At 46.2% G+C, this 14,724-nt stretch overlaps 1 protein-coding gene across 1 annotated transcript; it reads left to right on the top strand.

The window, feature by feature from the left end:
* The first annotated feature begins 7,110 nt into the window (after positions 1-7,110).
* PHLDA3 (pleckstrin homology-like domain, family A, member 3) lies at positions 7,111-11,721 on the top strand. The gene is made up of 2 exons (XM_015416372.1): positions 7,111-7,788; positions 10,882-11,721. The coding sequence occupies exons 1-2, from the start codon at positions 7,428-7,430 to the stop codon at positions 11,028-11,030; spliced, it is 510 nt and encodes a 169-aa protein (XP_015271858.1). The 5' UTR covers positions 7,111-7,427; the 3' UTR covers positions 11,031-11,721.
* The last annotated feature ends 3,003 nt before the right edge of the window (positions 11,722-14,724 follow it).

Consider the following 14,724-nt stretch of genomic DNA (forward strand, 5'->3'; position numbering starts at 1 on the left):
AGGCTGAGAGTGTATGATTGCCCCAAGGTCACTCAGCAAACTTCCGTGGCTGGATGGGGATTTGAACCAGGGTCTCCCAGATCCTAGTCCTACACTCTAACTGTTATACAACATTGGCTCTCTCTTTTTGTTGCCTCTTTTTGAATATGAAAGTGTTCCATTTTGAATCTGAAAGTGGTACAGTCCAGACCCAGGTTTGCCATATCTGTGGGAACTAGGCCAGACACTCCTGTGGCACCTTAAAGCCTAACAAATCTATTGTAGCAAAGTAGTTATGCATTTCTGAATACAAAAAAATCTAACATCTCTAACATCAAGATTATATTTAACATAATATGCCATTCAGTCCTATGCAGTTATTTTCAATCTAATCCTACTGAAATCAATGAAATAATTACAAAGGAGTAAATCTGCACAGAATTACACATATAGCCTTGCAAGTTATATTTCACACAGTATGAAAGGTGCATAATAAGAGATACAATCCACTAAAATCCCTATTGTCCTGAAACAGAATTAGCATATACTTAAATCTCCCACTGAAATCAGTAGGAGAATTACCATGCAACCATTTCCTTGTTTACTCAGAAGTAACCCTCAATGAGTTCTCTGGTGCTTACTTGCGAATAAATATGCATAATCTTGCAGCATTAAAGTAGTTATTAGCAATAAAGCTCCTGCAGGCAGGGCAGTTCAAAAAATAAAAACCCAAAGCAGACACCCGGTCCACATACTGCCCTCTGAAAGACTCACTGCCTCCAAACTCTCCAGCTTTTCTTTCCACCATGATCCCTCAAGATCTTTTTCACTTTTCTTTAGAAGATACAATCCTGCCACCATCTACCCCCACAGTCAGCTGGAACCAATATGGTAAGCCAATTGGTTAGCTGTGAAAGTCTCTCCCTTTCCCGCTTTCTTCAGTCGTGCCAATACAGTTTCTTCAGGAGTGTCCTGCCTGGCTGCTGAGTGGTGGATTCGGTTCTTTTCAAACCTTGCTGGCTGCAATGAAGAACAGGTGCCAACACATTATTAAGCTACAGGGGAAATAAAGAGCATGCATGGATCTTAGTCATGGCAGTCAGCATTGTCTACTCAGACTGGCCAGTGCCTCTCCAAGGTCTTTCACATCACCTACTGCCAGATCTTTCTTAACTTGGGATACCAGGGATTGAACCTGGGACCTTCTGCATGCCAAGCAGATGCTCTACCACTGAGCCACAGCCCCTCTGCCTGCCTATTCTGCTGCCTCCCTTCTCCACGTCCTGCAAACATCATGTAGCCTCCCATATCTTTTTGACCCCATACCCTTTTACCCCACAGCTAACCCTCTTTGTTAAACTACCCCATGTATTGTCCCTTTCCTCAAACTTCCCTCTGCCATCCACCTTTCCCTTAAGGGCCTGCTCCTCAGTCCACTGTATATTCTATTCCCATCCTGTTTCTCTGCTCCCTGTCCAGCTGCCCTGCCAGTGGTAATAGTAGGAGGTATCAACCTTTTCCCCCTCTCCCACAGTACTAGCTTACTCCCATGCTGTGAACTCTACTGCAGCAGTATACTGCAGTATTACTGTGGGAGTAAACTACTGCAGTCCCTGAGACAAAGGTGAACATAGAGTGCGGTCACACATGCTAGATAATGCGGGGGGGGGGGAGCAAGGCTATTTGCGCCGTGGTAATTTAACCCGCCACTGCTCAACCAGATGCAGTGGTGGGTGAATCAGGTTTTCCTTCCGTGGCGTGTTTCCAGCGCGCTGCAACGAGGGGTCACTGATGCAATGGGAGCGCGCTGGAGCGATCACACGGGGAAGTTCATCTGTGGCCCATCGCAAAGCTGTTTGATAGTGCACTTTCCCCAGTATTTTTACCTCCGCTTCTTTGGCGGTGTGAAACGGGTTGGCAACGGGTGCGGGACGCTTGCCAGATGTTCCTGTGTGATCGCGCCCATAAAATCCGCCCAGCATTCGTGCGTATCATGGGGCTACTTCTGCGTGTGATTGGGACCATACTTGCATCCACAATCAAAAGCCTCTCTAGGCTGCAGAAACTATATAATCATGACAAAGCAGCAGCCCCTACCACCACTACTGGGCCATTCAGATTCTAACCCAATGAGGGGATACTGGATCCAGGGTATCTGGCCCTACACTTTATAATAAGTTTCACCTACAGGGCAGACTACAAAACGAAGAGCAGTTTGGACACCTCTATCCAGCTGGTAAAAAAAAACACGAAACGAACTCAGCCAGTTCTTAGGTAGCACCATTAGGGCAACACTCACTTTCACACCTCTGTTATTAGTCTAAGACATACACTTGTCTTTTCTGACTCACCATTTCTCAGGCTGTCTATGGAGGTTTAATTGATTCCTCTGGGCATTTGTGTAGAACGCACTCTGTTGTTTCCCAGGTTCTGGAGGCTCTGGCCTTTCTTCAGTGCTCCTCTGAGTGAAAGAGTCAAAATTCCTTCTCAAAGACACTTGGTTTCTCAGTACTTGTGGCAGTGAATGGCATAGGCACGATCACAAGAATTTCTACCTTTAAAATGTTGATTAAGGGGAGAACAAGACAAAATCAGGTCAAACAGGCCATAGCTGAAATTAGGATCACAATAACTAGACTCCAAACTGTCCCAAACTCATATTACTGTGTAAAGTGCGCTCAATGTTTCTTTAACGATAGCAATAATGTTATAAATATGAAAATTACAAAAGTGATACTAATACACTCAAATTGTAAATCCAGTTACATAAGATAGAAGATAATGACGGCGGGACGGTGGTCTCCGGAATGTGATGCCGTTTCAACAAACGTATTCTTCTGACCAAGAATCTATAAGCTTATACTGAGTTCACCACCAACACCTGGTCAACACATAAGCTTTACTTCATCTGAGAGAAATTTTCTCCATTACTTGTGCAATGAAATAGGTGGTAAGTAGGTTTGAACAGCTTTGGTTTTTGTATAAGCTTTGGCTTTATATAATTATGTGTAGTTAGCCTGTCTGGTTTCACTGCTTTGCTATGTTTTTTCTAGAAACTGTTATTGAACTCCATGTGAATCGGGTAGCTTTCTATTGAAGTGCAACTTTCCATACATCATCCAGAAAGGTTTTGTACCAAGTGTATTTTAAATTTTGTTGTACAATTACCTAAGATGTAAGTACTAATGTTCATATGTATTATATCATGTATAAGCTTATTTGGCAGTGTGACGATCTCTTATCTGGGGAGGTCTGGTTTCCCTTTAAAAGGGTTCTTATGTTTTATTTTCCTATGGATATCTGGCTGCCACCAGGAATATTTTAGGCTTTCCAAACCTTTATACTTTCTGTTTCTGGTTTTGGTATTGTGACCCAGGGTCTGGCCTTTCGAGGAACTATGTGTTTCCAGAGGAATAATGGATCAGGCTTCTGGGATAAACTTAAATAAAAAGGATTTATTTGAAGAGGAACAAAACTAAAGGTTGGATATTATGTAACTGGCTGGGAATAAGGTTCTTGTAACTATATTTGTCAACTGTATCACACACTCTGTCAGTTTTAGTGCTGACAGGAATCTCTTACTTAGGCAACCACACAGTTTAATCTCTTTGTAAATTTAACTGCTTTCAGAACTTTAAAGATTCCTTATTGAAGATATATGCTGCGCTCTCTCTCAGATATCACACAGAACAAAACTCATATTAACTGCTTTTACACAGCACTCTCTGCTGACTCCCTCAGAACAAGACTTAACTCTAACTGTTTTATTGAACTTCCACACTCTGCATTCCCTGTCATCTCTAACTGTCACTCCTCACAGACATACACATCATCCACACAGCATCCATTCCAAAACCCCTCCCCCCCTCTGTCACTCACCAATCATACCACTTGCCTGCTTCCAACACCCTAGTCTGTCATACATCCATACAAACCAAACTTTTAAACACACACACAAAAATAAACAAGAAATCACCACAGGCAGATAATTCGACACTTTAATGATGGTCTGGGCCTGGCTGGGGCGATGGCACGCGTGCCCACGGAAAGGGCTCTGAGTGCCACCTCTGGCACCCATGCCATAGGCTCGCCACCACTGGAATAGAATGTAGTAGATTCTGAGGAAACGTGTTTTAGATTGTTCTCTTAAGCTACCAAGGACAATATTAAGCACATGATAATTAATACAATGCACTTATAACCAATCAGCTATAAACACTCTTATTCATCATTATGTCTATAATTTTAGGCTTAAATTAATAACGAACCCTTTGGAATTTGTTTGCAGTGTTGTCCATAAGAAAAAGTACACCTTTTGTGTTTTAAACTTTAGATATTTTCACAAAGCAAGAGTTAAACCAGTTTACATTTGAATTAATTTTTAACACCAGTGCACCACTTAACATTGGAGAAGTCAGAGATGGTTTTCAGGGAGCACTGAGTTGCTTGGGGAATTTTCATTCAGGCTCTTTGCAAGGGAGGCTCCTGAGGCTACCTTAGAGGGATCACTCTCCTAATTGCCTAAGACTCACGGGGCTTGGGTGGAGGCTATAGCTACCAAGTCCTGGCGCAGAGGTTGTTGGTGCAGTGAAGTGGCTTCCACAATATGGGGCCAACGCAATGCTGCACACAGCCTCCGGAGGATCATCAGTGAGTTTGAGCATAGACTCTGTTTCTCTTTCAGTCTATGTCACATTCATGCGTGCCACAAATAAGGAGGCTCAAAGGTGTTTTCCAGGATTGTGTGTCATTCCTAACCCAAGCTGCAGAATGTCACAAAGTACACTGTTTACCAGATCTCTGTAAATTGTCATACAGCATTAGCTTTACTACAGCTTTTATCTGAATCGCCTATCAGGAGACACTCATCTTTGTTTTGCTACTACCATATTACAAAACACCCATGCATTGCAGAGGTGTGACTGAATATTAACATTTAGGAGCCTAACGACACGTCATGGGGAATCCCGTGGAAACTTTCTCCCAAGTGTCTTCTTCAAATGAAAAGCAGGTGCTGGAGCCTGCAGTTAGGAGTAATGGAGAGGTATGAAGAACAATTTTTTTACTAGGTGGTTTTCCACTTAAAACCAACCCAGGTCCCCCACCCAGAATACACATATCTTTTCTCCAAAGGGGAAAAAAGGCAGCTGTGCAGGGTGGGGGAGAAATGATCTTTTCTCATTCCCAGTTGTAGCATCCAGACTCCTTGTCAGGACTTTTTAAAAAGTTAGGGGAAAGCTACCTGGAACTATATGTAATGTAGACTTTGGCCCAATGAATGTGGGCTAACATAAGTACATGCAGAGTTCTACTGAGAAATTGTTTCAAAAATATTGTTGTTGAAAGAACCAGAGTGGCATAGTGGTTAGAGTTTTGGACTAGGATCTGTGAGACCCAGATTCAAATCCCCACTCTGCCATGGAAGCCTGATGGGTGACCTTGGGCCAGTCACACACTCTCAGCCTAATCTACCTCACAGGGTTCTTGTTGAGAGATAACAATGGTGGTGGGGAGAATGATGTTGTAAGCCACTTTGGGTCCCCACTGGGGAGAAAATCAGGTATAAATATCTAAACAAATAAATATTGTTTTGGGACCTTTGGTCATCTACTTTCAAAGAACCAAGATCTAGTTCACTCTTTTTTGGGGAGAACATTGATTCTCAGCCCATAGCCAGCAGTCTTGAGCAATGCTCCCTCTAAGCTATGGAGTCTTGTGAGCAACAATTCTACTTTGTGAGCGACTGGCATTAAAGTTGTGAGCAAGCGATTTGGCTACTGCATATATTAGTTTGCTCTGGAGCCCTCCCTCCTGAGCTAAGGCAAAAATGTGTGAGCTGGAGGCTAAAAAACTGTGAGCTAACTCACACTAACTCAGCTTAGAGGGAACACTGGTCTTGAGGGGTATTTTGCCCTCCCCTCATCCTTTGCCTCTTTCTCCAGCCATCTTCCAGATGAGAGTCTGTGAGGCAAACCATTCTCGCTTAAGCACTCCCCTGCCCCCTAACCCCCTGCAAATTATCCCCTCCTAAAGCTACTCTGCTTTTATTACATGTATTTGCATGCAATGTGTATTTTGGCTTGAAGGCTCAAACCACACCAGAAGATCCTGACTCAGAATCTCCCTGCCTTCTTTTTTTTAAAGTAATGTGGTCTCCATTGAGACCTGAGCAGCAGCACAGAGAGGAAAGGGATTTAAATCCTTTCCCTCTGTTATTCCCTGGATACAAATTTCAAGCACCCCCTGCCTGGGTGGGGGGAGGAATAATACAAGTAATAAGTAGGACATAACAATATTGTGAAACTTGGGCCCAATTTACAAGTGAAGCTGACTGGCAAGCACAATTTATCTATGTGATGATGCCCTCGCTAGGCATCCGATTTAAACTGGGCCACAGGCAATCCCACAACAAGTCCAACATTAGCATGCCAGCATAACACCCCCCTGGGCTGCAGATCTCTAGTGTGCTAATGGTATGTACTTGCTGAGGACCCAGTTTAAATTTAAAAGAGATGCTGGGCACATGAAATGTTGCCTGGGAAAGTTACTGGTCACATTTCAATCAGGCCACAAACCTGGATTATATGTGAGGCTGGCAAAGCCAAAGAGCTTCAGGCCCTGACTTTGTTCAGTGTCACACAGTGCTGAAAGCAAACACTGCAAAGCAGCAACAAGGGCTTAGTTTGCGCACTTAGAGATCCAGTCCTTGCAGATGTGGCGCTAAGCAAGTAGGCATAGCTGCGCTGTACCTGTGCAAAGTCACACACAGGAGCTCCCTCGGTGACCTCACCTTAAATGGGGCCACCTCAAGGCCTGTACTTGTCGCAAGTGACAAACTATGTATAGGGCAGCAGGAGGCATTTTGTGGCTGCTGCAGCAGCTTCAGACCTGCACCTCTGCTTTATTAAACACACGCCCTCTCCCCCCTCTCTGAGATAGTGCAGCTGCCCGAAAGTGTCAAAGCCCGCGGATGGCCGACGGGCACCAGCAGCAACAACACGCCCGAGCCTCCGCCGCCCGCCTGCCCAGCAACCAGAGTGGGTGCCACCTGGCAAAGGAGGGCCTTTCTCCTAGCTGGGCCCGCCGGCCCCCGGGTCTTCCCGCAGAGCCGGCCCCCGCCTGGGCGTGCGCGGTGTCTGACAGGCAAAACTCTGGGGCGAGGCTCCGGCAGAGCAGGAAAGGAATGCGAGTGGGAAGGGAAGAGAGCGAGGCAGGCGCAAGGAGCGGGCATGTAGCGACACATCCCGCCAGCAGAGCGGCCAGGGCAGCCTCCGCCGGGGCTCACGCGGCAGGGAGAGGGCGGGCTCTGCCTTGGAAGCCGATCGAGGACAGCGCTCCCCGGCCAGGCGCAGCCAGACCACGCGGCGACGGCGAGAGCAGCGGCGGCGGCGGCGACTCCCCCAGCCGGCGCATCCTCGCCGGCAGCAGGCTCCGCGCCGCTCGGCCCCATGACGCCCGAGAAGTTGCTGCGGGAGGGGGTGCTGGAGAAGCGCAGCGGCGGCCTACTGCAGCTCTGGAAGCGAAAGCGCTGCCTGCTGAGCGAGAAGGGGCTGCGGCTCTTCGAGGCCGGCAGCCGAGGCTCGACGCGCTGCAAGGAGCTCAGTTTCGCGCACGTCAAGGCCGTCGAGTGCGTCGAGTGGAAGCAGCGGCACATCTACTTCACCGTGGTGACCGACGGCGGCGCCGAGATCGACTTCCGCTGCCCGCAGGAGGAGCCCAGCTGGAACGCCGACATCACCATGGCGCTGGTGCGCTTCAAGAACCAGCAGGCGGTGCAGATCGTCCGCGCCAGGCACAGTTGCAGGGCCGGTAAGCCCGTCCCAGCCGGCGGAGCGGGGCTCAGCCTGGTGCTACTCAGTATTAACTAACCCGGAGTAACTGCAGTAATGGCCGTGGGGAGGCTAGGTAGTAGAGTGGTAGAGCATCTGATGATATCACCCCCTCCCTCGGGACTCACAGCGGGGTACAGAGACTCCCCCCCCCTTATTCTCATATTGCCCCATCCTTTAGCAATACAAAACAGGAGTCCAGTGGCACTTTACAGACCAACAACTTATTCTGGCATAAGATTTACTGAGTCAGAGCTCACCTCATCAGGTGCAGGAAGTGTACATCCATGAGCTCAGTTCATTTATATACACAACAGTGATATGACATGATAAGTCATTAGGATAGTTCAGGTTGATAGAGAGTGACTGGCCACAGATCACTTGCCAGCTTCATTGCTGAGTGGGAATTTGAACCCAGTGCCCGTCCAGCCTTAGTCTAACATTGAACCGGACTGGCTTTCTCATGTGGGCCTTGTATGCCCAAGGTCATCCCTTGGCATCCCCTGTTAAAAGGATCCCAGGTAGCAAGACTGTGAAAGTTCTCTACCGGAGAATTTGAAAAATAGTAGGAATGTCAACGGCCTGCTGTGGTGAAAAACACTTTCCTGTATTCATTTTTATTCAGCCATCTCTTTGGTTCCATATTTGCAATCACAAATGTATATTAAAATAATTGTGTAATTGAAAGGGTGGGGCTGTTAATTCTTCTAGCACCCTCTAACCATTTTGGATATGACAGGGTTGCTAAAGATACTTAAAGGATAAGTAATCTGTTTGAGTGCTGGTGGGTTTGGGCCCTTGGAGTTCCAGGAGGACTGTAGCCCAAGGGAAGATCAGTGACCACAGACAGTCTGCACCAGTCATATTCACCCAGGAGATGAGCAAAGATCAAGCCATTTTGGTGCCTGAGGCAGAAAGTCCAAATGAGACCACATGGAAACAATACTTCTCCCCCAGTTCTCCTGTGACTGTAGTAGTGTTCAGAGTAGTTTGAGTTGAGAAATATGGAATGATAAAATACCTTTTTTTGGCTTCCGTCCTCCTGAAATGTTGAGGATGTTCATAAAGGATGGAATACCAGAAGTCCTGTTTTGATATGGTTTGGGCATCACACAGTGAGGCATCCCTTCCCTTGCAGAAGCCGATCCACGAAGGAGTAACATTTATCTGCTTGGTTATCAGGAGACCTTTTTGTATTTGTTGAAACACATGATTTAAAATTATACTGAAGCAAATCTGGGAACAGGGTGGGGGCTAATTACAGCACCTCCTTTCCCATTGACTGTGGTGCCTTTAGGCTGGTATTGTCAGCATCCCCAAACCTCTTCCCTCCCTGCTCCACACACCATGCAATTTTGTCCAGTTCCATCCAGATGCGTTTTGCTGGCGTGGTTGATCTTTGATTGCCAGATCTCGTAGGCCCAACTGGAGGATGAGTTCACAGAATTGCTCCAGTGCAGTAGACAGAGGGGAATGGGGCCTGGTTTGCAAAGCCAAAGAGGTGTGCAGGTGAGGCGTGCAGAACCTTACCCATCCCCTGCACCTGTGGTGCCTCTTCCCTCAGCTTCTCTCCCCAAGCATTTTTCTTCTGAGTCTAGCTTCAGTTATGAAAGTGACAGCTGAGAGAAAAGCACTGGGGAAGGAAGAGTGCAAGGAGGAGAACCACAGGTGGTGGGAGGGTTCTGCACTCCTCGTCTGGACACGCACACACTTTTTTGCTTTTGCAGTCGGACTGCAGCCCATGTTTCTGTGGAGCTGGGGCCATTCCATGCCAGTGCCACCATGTCGCCTGCTTTGGCCCAACTGTGTTGGTCTGCTAAGAACTCTGCATTGCCCATCTCCATTCTTGTCTACCAGCACAAGTTGCTGCCACTGCCGCCTTTGCCATACCTGCCAGCTCCAAATCTGTCTGGTTTCCCTGTCCCTTGGGGATATGCTGGCCCTGCTCCTGCCTCCTTTATCTTGCTCAGACTTGTCATGCTGCAAAGCCCCATCACAATCAAGGAAGTTTTGTTCAGAGCATGCCCAGACCAGTAAGTCGGGGGTGGCTTGCTCCATCCAACAAACCTCTGGTAGAAGTAGGTCTTTTGGGCAGAACATTTCCAGTGGAACTGTACAGGTTGAGGTGGATCAGAGTCCTATGGGGCTCATGAGGAACCACTCCCTTTACAATGTTTAAACAACCACTGCACTTCTCATTAGCAGAGCAAGGTTTCCCCCACAATCAGGCTGGATCAACAGAAGCCAGAGCATCCCCAAATATTCTGCAACCCATTTAGCAATTCTTCTTCTCGCAAGTCAGTGTTATGTCCAGCTTTTCTCTTCTCTTGGAGCTAACAGAAATGGGGTGGGGGATATGGAACTGTTTGTGGAACATAAGAGTCCCCCCACTTCTTCCATGCCCTGGCACCAATCCAAATTGGGCAGCTGCTTTTTGGCATTAAAAATACTTTAGGAGAGCCAGTCACAGATTTACGGTATATCTCAGCTCTCATCCTTTTGCCAGGGTGAAATAGGAACTTTACCACTCTGCATTAGTAATTAAAACTAATTTTAAACTAATTAGTAACTAAAACTAATTTTAATTACTAAAATTAGAAATTTAAAAAATTAGTAAGAATTGTGGACCACACAGATGTTCCTTAGGAGATAGTTTTTTGCTGGTTGCATAGACAATCACCATAAGCAGTGAGGACGTGTGTGTGTGACAAATTCCTCAGAAAGAAAAAAGACAAATATAACCATTTATGATTTACAAATCAAGCTTTTAATATATGGGGATTGCATTAATAATAGTAGTTGTAGCAGCAGCAACAACAATAAGAAGAATTACTACAATGATGAGGATAATTAATGTTTATGATGATGATAATAGCAACAATAATAGCAACAATAAGCTTTCATTGAACGAAGCCCCTTACAATAATCAGTGTTGCAACAACTCTGGGAGCAATGGGCAGTTTCACTCAGCTGTGAATCCCTTTGGCTAATTGATGTTCTGCGTCTGCAAACTCCTGGTCCTTTGCCAGACTGTCTTGCAGTCTAACTGATGGCTTTCTCCTTCCTTCCCCAGCATTTCAGCAAGAAACAGCCCCGGGTGGCCAGATTCTGGTGAACGGGCCAAAGGAGCCAGATCCCGAGCTCAGTTTGGGAAGAGTGGAGGAGCTGATGGCTGTGAATTCACCTGCCAATGGACAGAAGGCAATTCCCAGCTGCCACTGACTGTAGACTGGTTAGTTCTGTTCTGTGGCATCATGGCTGGGAAGTGACGTGGTGCCTGAAGCGTCTAGTAAAACCTGGAGGACAAATATAACTAGAACAAGCTTCTGTTTTCTGCTGTGTCTTTGCTAGCCTGGACCTCTTGGTAAAGTCCAGCTGCCAACTGCTGTGGGCTTATCGAGTGGCTTTTATACTCTCTTTAGCCTCCTCTGTGGTGGTACTCATCCATCTAAGGATGTTTAAGCTAGACTGAAGACCTGGTTGCACTGGGTGTGGCAAGAGGAAATTATTCCTCCACAGGGCTTGGCAAGCAGCTGAACTGAACCGAACCATGAGGACTAAGGAAAAGGAACTCAGTTTATGCAAGCTGAGCATGCCAGGTACTAAGTGATGTCTCTGTAGGCAAAAGAGAACCTCCCTACTCAGTACACCTAGTGGCTGACCTTGAAGGAGCCACTGTGAACCTGCCACTTTGTTCCGAGTGTTAACCAGAAAGATGACTGCCATCTAGAGGTGGAGCCTGAATATAACTGTAAGCACCTTATGAAGAAGCCTATGTGGGATGTTTGGTTTCTGAGTGTCCAAAAATAACTTGCCTCTCTAAGGCATCATGGAACTTTCTACTCAGAACAAAAGAAAAGGGACATTTTTTTGCTGGTTTTTGCTGGTTGCAGCTCAGTGAATCAGACTGATGTCCTATGGCCAAGCCAGTGTCCTGTTTTGACAACTCGCAGCTCAGTGAATCAGACTGATGTCCTATATCGTGCAATGTTGAACCCCCGTGGATCCATTACGTTAGAAAGTATCACATGACCATTATGTATAATCTTTTGTTAATAATGTCGCAGGACTGTCAACAATGCACACATTTGTGTGTTTTAGAGAAGCATCATTTATCGTTTGGACTCATCACTTTTGTGTCTTACCTGACATTTTGTATGTACCTTTTGTGGAGAACATGGGGGTAAGTGCTGAAAGAACGGTAGAGGATGATGCCTGAGATCATACTTAAAGCAGACAGAGTAGATAAGGATCAAAGTATGAGGATGGTGGATGCATATTAGTCAAAATGAACCGTGCCTTGATACTCTGAGTGAAGGGGGTGAAGGAAGTGCAACACAGTAATAAGTAACTGGTACATCAGTCTACCTTGTATTGCTGGCGTAATCCACTGGAAGGAAGGAGAAGAGCGGGAGAGAGAGAAAGAGAGAGTACCTTATGTTCTTGTTCTGTAGTACCATGTTGTAGTGTCGTCTAGTTTTGGGGCCGGCAGCCCCTGGCATGCTGCCCAAGCAGTGGCACAGTAGGCCCCTTGTCTTAGTATGCAGGGTTGGTTCTCTGACCAAAGAGCCAAGGAGAGCCCCTGAGGTGCTGGCAGTGCTTCTGGGACCAGGAGCTTGGGAGATGAAGAGAGGCATCATGAACACCCCTAGACCTCTGCAGCTGAGTCCAAGGTCTGAGCCACTGGTAGTTCTGCTGGGGTTTGGCTTGCTCATAGTGTGTTTGGCCAAGTGTGGTCTCCCCAGCATCCTTTTGTTTGCCAGCATACTGACATTTTCACAGGTAGACACTGCATTTTTTTTCATTATCTGGGCCCCAAAGTTGCCTATTCCTAGTCTAGTTTTTTCTTAAAACTGTAATGTAGATAACTTGGATCCAGTTTCCTGGTTATTATGTGATACTGAAGATGTTAGAGAAGTAGAGAAGGGATTGTAATGGAAACCACACTTGAATATTGAAAGAATGGGGCCAAGTGTTAGGAACATTGTGCAATCTCAACGGCCTAGCCATTTCCAAGCAAGTAGTCTACAAGCTCATGCTTTCGAAACAAGAGAAGTCAGTCCTTAAGGTCCTATAAATATTGTCTTTTATTTTTAAATAAAGAACGAAAATTAACACAGTTCTACAGTTGTATTTTATAAATGGCCTAAGCTAGTGATGGAGCTGCGGTGGCTCAAGTGGTTAAGACGCTGTACTGCAGGCTGTGGAAGGTCAGTAGTTCAGCAGTTCAAGACCCGGGTGCCGCAAGACGGGGTGAGCTCCTGTCTCTAGTTCCAGCTCCTGCCAACCTAGCAGTTCGAAAGCAAGAAATTGCAAGTAGATAAATAGGTACCACTTTGGTGGGAAGGTAACAGCGTTCCGTGCACCTTGGTGTTTAGTCATGCTGGCCACATGACCACGGAAACGTCTTCGGACAGCGCTGGCTCTTTGGCTTTGAAACGGAGATGAGCACCGCAACCCTAGAGTCGGATTCGACTGGCTTTCGAGCAAGGGAACCTTTCCTTTTTAAGCCAGTGATCTTTACATTCAAGGAGCCTTTCTAACTTTCCAAGGAATCTCATGAGTACTACAAGTCCTGTGACTTGCAGCAGGTCACCGGGGGGGGGGATTTCACATGAAACTACCTAGTAATGAATCAGACCATTGCTCTATCAAGCTCAGTATTGTCTACTCAGACCCTGGCAGCAGCTCTTCAGCGTCTCAGACAGAGGTCTTTCACATCGCCTAGTGCCTTTAAAAAAAACCAAACTGGCGGTGCTGGGAATTGAACCTGGGACCCTCTGCATGCAAAGCAGGTGCTCTACCGCAGAGCCATGGCCACTCCCCTGTTTTAAGTTTCACAGTTTCCTATTAGCATAGGGCTGATCTTTTGACTGCATAGTTGTCTCATGTGAACTGAGAGTGTATTCTGGAACACACCCAATATTTACCTGGGGCTACACATTACAGCAGAAGCTCATTAGTGGGGGATAAGCTGCCTTTCTGGAAAGCTTGGTCATCATGACTGATCTTCTCACTGAAGAACCACTAATAAACTTGCAAGTAATCCACAGTTCCCAGAAACCAGCTCAACCTTCTGTCTCAAGATAAAAGATAACTAATGGTAGGATTCAGAAGAAGATAAGGACACCCTGCAGATGCTCATAAGAAGACAATGGTTGGTCCTTATACAGGTCCAAATGCTTCTGCTTTATAAGGATTGGTGCATAATGATCTTCTGAAAGTGGCTCTGTGCATAGGCATTTCCCCCCCATGGTAATACTGTGCTTTGACTGGGGGGGGGGCATTCTGCACCAAGTTACACAAATATGCCCAGATATGCAAATATGCATTGGATGTTGTTTATTTGCATAAAAGGACCCAGTTGCATTATATGGGCTGCACAGAGTGCAAACCATGTTGATAGGGATCGGTGTGAGAAAGAGCAAGAAAGGAGAGACAGAATGCAACTGGTGTGTGTATGTGGGGGGGGAGTAAGGACAGGGAATTGAGGATCTGAAGCCACAGACTATGCAGCGAAGAAACAAAGGGCTGCATAGTAAGCAGGTACTAACCATTTGCAATGCTCGTTATGTTTCAATTGCATATTCAAAGAACATGTTGGAATTTGTTAGTAGGGCAACCATGTCTGTGTTTGGAACTGTTGGCACTAGACCTGCCAAATGCCCCTTGCTCTCCACCCACGCCCTGTTATTTCAGGCTGAAGCATTACATGCTCTGCTTTTTCAGTGTTCTTCATTCTCAGGGCTGCTTCCCAGATTAATTTAAGATACAAGGAAATGTAACACGGTAAGGTTAGCAAATGTATCAGCTTCTGGGAGCTCAGGAGCTGTCTTTGAAGTTCAGACATTTGTAAGTCTTCCTTTGCACGCAGAAGCATATATTATCTTCCTCACATTACATTTTTTCCCCAGCA

The sequence above is a fragment of the Gekko japonicus genome, unplaced genomic scaffold, assembly GCF_001447785.1.
Source record: "Gekko japonicus isolate JY-2015 unplaced genomic scaffold, Gekko_japonicus_V1.1 scaffold1284, whole genome shotgun sequence".
NCBI lineage: Eukaryota > Metazoa > Chordata > Lepidosauria > Squamata > Gekkonidae > Gekko > Gekko japonicus.

Excerpts from the sequence above, each read along its gene's own strand:
- PHLDA3 (XM_015416372.1), top strand. The coding sequence starts at position 7,428 with ATGACGCCCGAGAAGTTGCTGCGGGAGGGGGTGCTGGAGAAGCGCAGC. Across the intron at positions 7,789-10,881 it reads CAGGCACAGTTGCAGGGCCG|CATTTCAGCAAGAAACAGCC; the intron begins GTAAGCCCGTCC and ends TTCCTTCCCCAG.